Source organism: Notothenia coriiceps, unplaced genomic scaffold (genome assembly GCF_000735185.1).
Source record: "Notothenia coriiceps isolate Sejong01 unplaced genomic scaffold, NC01 NC01_scaffold00019566, whole genome shotgun sequence".
Classification (NCBI taxonomy): domain Eukaryota; kingdom Metazoa; phylum Chordata; class Actinopteri; order Perciformes; family Nototheniidae; genus Notothenia; species Notothenia coriiceps.
In genome coordinates, this window is record NW_011352267.1 from 2,614 (window position 1) to 10,849 (window position 8,236).

The window sequence follows — 8,236 nt, forward strand, 5'->3', positions numbered from 1 at the left end:
GGAAACAACGGCTGTCATTTGAATGGCGATCGAGCCTGAAGCCACAGAGATCTTCTGTTACTGTCCTTTCTTCTTAGAGGAAGTACAGAAACACATAACTCTGGATTTGTTTTAATGTTTGAGGTGCAATAAACGACACAGCAGCTTTTTGGCATGATAAAACTATTATGTTCTGCCTCACTCATGTGAGTAACAGCTGGAGAAATTACAGCCTCGCCTACTGATTTTAATTTAACCATATATCAAGACCGATTGTCGATTACCAATGATCGAATGTAATTGTTTGCCTGACTGGCCATCGTAATCGAGCTCTTTGAAGATCCAAAAATCCACGGTTTTCAAAAAAAATTGATCGGATGGGCAAAAACTTCAGAATTTGTATTGACCGCCATTTAAATGACAGCGTTGTTTTCCCCAAAAAGTGGGCGGGGCCGTAATTTTTGCCCGGAAGTGACGTAGGTGTTACTCTCATCAATAGACAAGTTTACGCGACAAACCAAGGGTAGCGCCATAACCTTACACAAATGCACTTCATTTCCGCCGGAAGTCTTTTNAGCTGGGGGTCAGGTTATTCACCCGCAGGAAAAGGCGCTGGCGCGGGACCGTAGCAGGATGTGACGCATATTTTAGTTGACCTAATTAAAACCGTTTTGTGTTTTATTTATGTGTCACAGTATCACCTCAAAATACAAGATACGAAACATTTTCAACCATGCAACAACATTTAAATAGTCCTACAAATACTTTTATTTTCTTCTTATTTTTGTCTAAGCTCAAGGGAACCAGATCAGAGGGCTTAAAGGGCCGCATGCGGCTCGAGGGCCGCGGGTTGCCGACCCCTGACTTATGCCAAAGCACATTTTTCGTATTTATAAACCTACTTGGTAATAAAACCCATTCTGATTCTGATGTAGCAAATAGAGCTACTGTGATGCAAGAAAAACTTCAGACTTGATCTGACTAATAAAGTATTATCGCATCTAATTGCATTTTGAATACTGCTCATCAAGATATCTTTGAATGTGAATTAAGAACTTTTCCATTGAATCTGACTGACAGGATGTCTCTGTGTGTTTTTAAAAACAATTCCATAGCATCTGCGGCCCCCCTGCCCCCTCACTGTGCGATCAGGGAGGGGAGGCTTGTCCTGATTCACTTGCCTTCATTAGGGAGGAGCAGTGACCGAGCCAGCAGCCAGCTGGGTGGGAGTCGCTCAGAGAGACGGAGGAATGCACCATCAGGGCTTCAAAGAGAGAGAGAGTGACAGTGAGGGGGGGATTTATTTTTTAAGGACATTTATTTTAAAGGAGGCTTGGGGAACGTTGAAGGGTTCAACAGTTCAACTACTTAATTTTTTTCTATCAGTGTTTCTGTGTTTTTTTTCTTCAGTTATAAGCGGTAATCCAGAAAAACATTCCTACTGGTGAAGCGAAATATTATATTGCAAACAATTATGTCCATTAAAACCCTAAAAAGAGTTGTAAAGTCATTAATTCATCATTGATGGATTGACGTTTTCTTATTTTGAAGACATTGTTGCCTTGATGATTTTTATATAAGTGATACATTTACTTATTTTTTTAAAAGACGGTGTTATTACAAATTACACATTACGTTCAATGTAACACCTCTTAGAAGGGAATTAAGTCAAAAAGCTGTGTATATTGTAAGGTTTCTGTCATTACCCCCATCACTCGATTTTCATTGAAATATTGTACCTTGTAAGAGTATTTTTTAATTTACTGTTGGGAATGGGATCAACCAAAACACATCCATCAAGATAATTCATTTTCTTTTGTTTTTATTTTTCTTTGAACACATTTCATGCCCGCAGACATTCATTCAGTTGAAGCGCCATTTCAAACTAAATGCACAAAATGACCATTAAACACAAAATCTTCCTCATATGCACACTTAGTACTAATAAAGAGATTTACTTCAAAAGGAGATATTCACTTAAAAAACAGAGGTTTCTATGAAGTGCACTGAATAACTGAAACGTTGACTTTAACTAAATGTGTTATGACAACAGATTTTCCAATACTGTATTAGGTTAGTTGAAAGCAATAATAATACGTTTCAAAAAATGAGGTTCAACTTAATATAATTGCTTGGAACTAACCTAATAGAGTTATGTTGTTAAATCTGTGTTTTCAGTGCAGATAAATAAAAGGCTTGGGTTGGACTATCACTCATAATCTAAATTGTGGTTATTCCCTAAAGTAAATATATCCTGTTTTGGAAGAAAAAAAACATGGAATGTAGATGTGGTACGGCTTTACTTAAAACAACTCCAGTGTAAAATCACTACCATTCTGTGCAAAGCTGTCCTGTGGATGTCCTGCTGTTAAGTAACAACACCATATCACAATAGGTCTGTACAATACCATAACGAATTAAACACAGTTTGAATATGTGTCCTGAGGTTCTTCCTTTCATTAACCTCTCTTTGAAATACAGTCCTCACAAAGGCGTTATCTGTGTTTGATGGATGCAGGAATGCATGTTGTTTCATGATGCACATGAGAGGACATTTAGTGATTTCTGACTTGTATTAAAGCATGCATGTAGCCAGTTGTAACAACCTCAGAGAGAGAAGCAGCAGTATGGATCAGTTTAAATGTACCGTAAATAAATATTTAGTATTTCCACTTGTGAACCATATCTAATTCCTGGATTTACAACAAAACAACAAGATATTAAACAGACAATAGATATCATGAATGGGTTCCACTCAGCTTTGAGGAACTTAGACCCGACCCGGGTACACATTTGGGCTGGGTCAAAATTATAAATGATAATTGTGAGGTTCACATTTTCCGACCACAGGTCAGGGTCATTATATTGAATACTACAAGTAGATCTGAATGAATCTGAGGGAACACAGTCCCCGTTCGTCTCTCTTTTCTTCCAAAATAAACGTTTGCATGTCAGGCTTGTCATCTTCCCACAGGCCCATTACAGTAAGACTCTTAGTCGATCTGGTCTGATGCTGGAGAGCTTGTCGTATTTTATTCAAACCATGGTAATGATGTGCTGCAATACCTCAGTCAGGTACATAACTGGGTTGACTGAGGGCATTGTCATGTTTGAACAGGAATGGGTTTTACATTGGACAGGGATGTCTCAATACTAAGCCATATAGTGTATCTGATTAACCACATGTAAGCAATATTGGGTTAGTTGTACTAGATTGGAATTATATAAATCAGAGATAACTGTAATATCTAGAAAATTATTGACATTATGCCAACCCATACCTAAAACTTTACAGATCATGATGAAATTCATACATATCACTCTTTTGAAATGGCATTCAATACAACTCTGAATAGTAATGACAAGAGTTTCTCTAATTCATATTTAGCTCTGACTTGCATTATACTTTCCTTTCACAACCGGTTCTATTTCATGAAATGCAATACATGGGTCACATCAGAACCTTCAGTTTCCTGCAGTGTTGGTTGTTCAGTTAGGAGCCCCGGAGAGGACAGAGTGAAAGGGGAGTGAGTAGGGAGACTTCCTGGACTTCAAATGTGAGGGTAGTGCCATCTGACTTTAAGGACATTTCTTTAAATTAGATACAATTTAACTAGACTTTGCTGAATTCTCCTTTTTTCTAGACATCTGAAAAAAGTTATTTATATCCAAAAACACTGACAACTTACATACAGCATACAAAAAAATCCTGTTCTGTTGCCAGAGAAATTATTACAAAAAATACAGTGACTTTAACTTTTGCATCAAATGATACACAACACAAACTGACAGCATTTTTACACAGTGACCAATGATAGGCAGCCTGTACAGTGCACATTGACAATATATTACAGCAAATATACCGTTTCTGAGTCATTCATTCACATGTTCTGTTGGGGGTTCGGAGTAAGGCTCCATCGTATGAACTGTTTGCATGTCTTCATTCACAGACTGCAGAAGCTTAAATAAGGAGAAATGACTCAGTAACTGAGTACATGAACATTTTGTAAAAATTCCACATTTCTGTTTCAGCAAAACAGAACATCAGGTTTGATTCACAAATACATTCCTTCTTTTGCTTCTTCACATTTTTGAGGCAGACCAAAAACACAGATGTAAAGCTGAAGGAGGATATCAGGGGCCAAACCCATTTTGATGAAAGAGTTGAAGTCATGTGGGATTAACATTAGCAAGTGACCTCTTGCAGGACAACAACAGGATGTAAATGAGCGTCTGTTTCACAATAAAAACACATATGTCTTGCAAATGTGTGTTTAATAAGGATTGTGATGGTAAGGAAAGGAAAGCCCTTAAAGAAAGCCCTGATTGGTTTTCCTGAATACTTGCCCCTTCATCATGTGGAGTTCAGTTTCAGTGTTGTCCAGCCAGTGCAACATTTCTTAAAATCCAAAATGACTTTTGTTCACATGGTCCTGACCTGATTTTAGTATTCCTCAAGACACAACTCTTCAAGGTCTAGAGTCAGAGCACCCCCCACCTCTCCCCGACAGGGGAGCCTCTCTCTGGTCTTCACCTGTCCATCTGTGAGACCTCGACATAAACTGTGTTCCCAGGTGGAGGATCAGTCATTGATTTATCCTCCATGTCTTCCTCGTAGGGCAGGAGCCCTGTACACATCCTCTGGCCTCAGATCAGCCTCTCCTCGGGGGGCACTTTGAGTACACTGCCCATCTCCAGCCTGGCCCCAGCCACCTCCTGGGAGCTGGGGCTGTACGTGCCCTCTGACTGACGCTTCTTCCGCGCTGTCATGACCATGCAGAACACCACCAGGATGGCCACCAGCACACACAGCGTGGTGAGGGGGATGGTGACCACCAGCCAGGGGACGCGCTCCGTGTGCTCCTCTCTCTGCAGGAGGATAAGCGCACCATGTTTACAACATATATTGTACCCATCATCGATTGTCTATAATGTGTAACTATGGGTTTATTAATGGTTAATGAAGGATTAGTTCATGTGACAAATATCTGTTAAAAGCAACCATTTGATTTCCCTGGTTTATTCTGCTCCAGCAAGTGTTGCTTTTTCTCTGGTGGAGCTGGACAGAGTACATTTATTTACAACTCATTTTATAGCTAGCCATTAGGTTTGAAGTTCTACAGAATACTGTTTTGTTAATGAATTCATTTAAGTCCAGACGCACTGACACGCAAAGGCAAAGGTCAAGCAGTCCATTGTAATGGTCCTTCTGATGAACTAAACTGAAGAAAATAAACCGGACATGAGAATATGGGACATTTGTATTATCAATCGGCCACAAAAGCGAGGTCAGAAACCCAACCAACGTTGTATCATTTAAATAAGTTTCACTTTATAGTATTCTTTACACTTATAAAGTAAGTGAACACGCTCAAGTTGTAATATTATTTTGATTATTGTGTTTAATTAGTAGGAGCCATTATAACAACACTTTATTGACATAAACCATAATGTTTTCTAACCTATTCAACTTCATTTATACAATGCTATTATTTCAATTAAGGGATTTTGAGCTCTCAATTGTAATTTCAAAATTGTATCTAGAACTCGTGAAATATTTTTACACTGGAAGGAGACATTATGGGATGGAGATGCTATATTGCTGTTTATGCAAATTATGTATATCATGTTTTCCTTTTCTAGGCTTAAAGGGTACTTGAATATTAAACCCATTAAATCCATCACTCAGATTTACATTTTCTATGATCTTATTAACTTACGTTGTTCTCACACACTCTGCCACTGAAGCCCAGCACACACACACACTGGAAGTGGTTGAGTCTGTCCAGGCAGGTGGCCCCATTGAGACAAGGCCTGAACTCACACTCGTCTATTTCTGTCTCACACCTGAAACACATCACAAGGGATTAATACAATGCTGACTGAAGGGCAGCAGCTCTCACACACACACACACACACACACACACACACACACACACACACACACACACACACACACACACACACACACACACACACCGACTTTTAAACTCGGATTTGGTTTCTACTGAGCGGCTGGTGTGTGTGTGTGTGTGTGTGTGTGTGTGTGTGTGTGTGTGTGTGTGTGTGTGTGTGTGTGTGTGTGTGTGTGTGTGTATGTGTGTGTGTGTGTGAGTGTGTGTTGCTCACTCTCACCTGGCTCCAGTGTATCCTGGCTTGCAGGTGCAGTTGCCTCCTGAGTCCCCTCCTATACAAACCCCCCCATTAAGACACTTAGTGTCTGCATCACACGCCACTGGAGGGAAACGCCACCTGTTGGACACACACACATGAACTGATTATCATTCATGAATGTATGATTCTGTAAAATCAATAAAAGCTATAGACACATATGCTCAGCACTTACTCAGACGGTTACCGTTACACACCGTTACTCAAAGAGATAAAACACTCGATCATCCACAGAGCCAGTGCCCTCCTGGACTAAATTCTGTCCGCACTGGTAACCAGTGCATGCCAAGGTTCCTGACCGTCCATGCATCTTACACACATCTCTGATAAGCAGCCTATCACTCGCATGTTTTAACAATAAAACAGGATGTGTGGTCAGTTTACAAGGATGTCAATGTACTGTTGAGAAAGTGTACTCACTGGCAGCGTTTTCCGACGTAGCCCCGAGGACATGAACATGTGTGAGCCCCCCCCTTGTCCATGCAGGTTCCTCCGTTCACACAACTGAACTCCAGACAGTTATCCAGCTCTTCCTTACAGTCTCTCCCTGTGTATCCGCTGTGGCAGTCACACTGGTAGTCTGCCAGAAGGTCCTTACATGTACCGTAGCCACAGGGACTTGAAGAACACTCATTTACCTCCAACTCACACAGCTTCCCCTCCCATCCTGCACTGCAGCTGCAGTTAAACTCATTAAACTGGTCCTGACACACACCCTGGTTGAGACAGGGCTGGGAATCACAAATCGGTGAACCCTGGCATCCTATGATTGGCTCGTGCCCACCCAGTCTGGAGAACCGGCTCATCTGCGGGGCGTCTGGTACGTTAATGAGTGGCAGGTAGACTCCCCCCACCCTCACTTCCCCTAAGCATCCAGTGTATTTTTCAGCCAGCCACACATTGGTGTCATTGAGGAAGTTGAGGTTGCCACCAACGCCGAAGCTACCCCCGAATCTCTGCCCGTCGACGGTGAGGCGCCAGCGGGATACTGAGTGTGTGGGCTCCACCATGGTGAGCTGGATGTGATGCCATGCTCCGTCTGCAATCACTCTGTCACTTGTGAAGGCCAGCAGCTCAGCGCTCGCCCCACTGTCCAGTTTGACCAGCAGGGAGGAGTTGAGCAGCCCTAGGCAGAAGACCTCCGCTCTGCTGGCGGCCCGCAACAGGATCCCGTTTTCGTCACGTGTCCGTATGTCCATAGTGATGTCGGTCACTGGGCTCAGCAGGGAGCTGTTGGCAACATACTGAAGAGCATTGTCCTGAAAAATGGCTTCAGTCAAACCTGTGGGAGGGAAAATGAGCAGTTTGACAAAGTTTGAAAAACCAAGACCAGTTTTTTTTCATGATTGATGCATTGATTGGAAAACCACCTACTGATCCGCTGTCTCTTTAAAACAATATAAGTACTTTTGATGTAAGATGTGTGTTATTATTGTTAAAGGGCTCATCTTTTTGAGTCACTTTAGATGTTAGATTTACATTGGTGCAATAGAGCTCCCATACTTTTCAGAGGTATGCATTTACAGTACATATCACATTTAAACTCTATATCAACAACTATATGTTTGTAATCACATGTTATCTTGTTTTGGTTGCAGTTTATTTTGCAGAATCAGTTTGGGTTTCCTTCTCATATTATAATATTGATAAGGATAAACAATGTCAGCGGAAAACATTCATTTGAGCAGGAACAAATGGCGTTAAGTAACAGTGTTGATTCCTCCATCTTCCTGACATCAGATGAGCATGATGACCATGCGTCTTTGGTGTGCATTTATCACATTAAGGTACATTCTTATTTTATGACCTACTTTAAACACTTAAGAGAGTTCAATTTTCATGGTTAGAAACGCTAAGGCTTTGAAATGATATAGGAGTAAAAATAACCCTGATGATGTCATCATCATTTCTAATACGCACAATAGGGCTTTGGGGCTTTAGCCAGTGGTACAATTCAGGGATGTTGAACTGAAAGATATCATCATAAAGTTGCAAACGATATCAAGTTACATTTGGGTATACAAAAGTGTTTTTGGAGCTTGATCTCCAGTCTATGTGCCTGCTCATAGAATCCTACAAGGTTAGG

The 8,236-nt window shown here is 41.0% G+C and overlaps 2 protein-coding genes across 2 annotated transcripts in view; both read right to left on the reverse strand.

Moving 5' to 3' along the window:
* LOC104952120 (dysferlin-like) overlaps positions 1–3,087 on the reverse strand; it is a gene marked incomplete at its 3' end in the record, with an annotated part of 4,792 nt that extends 1,705 nt beyond the window's left edge. Inside the window, exon 1 of the mRNA XM_010778874.1 lies at positions 3,046–3,087. Within this exon, the coding sequence (XP_010777176.1) occupies positions 3,046–3,087 (42 nt within the window). The remainder of the gene's footprint in view (positions 1–3,045) is intronic.
* On the reverse strand, positions 1,785–7,432 carry LOC104952121 (protein crumbs homolog 1-like; the record flags this gene model as incomplete). The annotated part of the gene is made up of 4 exons (XM_010778875.1): positions 1,785–4,848; positions 5,700–5,826; positions 6,115–6,231; positions 6,571–7,432. Coding segments are annotated over 4 exons (1,328 nt in total), but the record flags the coding sequence as incomplete, so codon positions are not given.
* Positions 7,433–8,236: the final 804 nt, after the last annotated feature.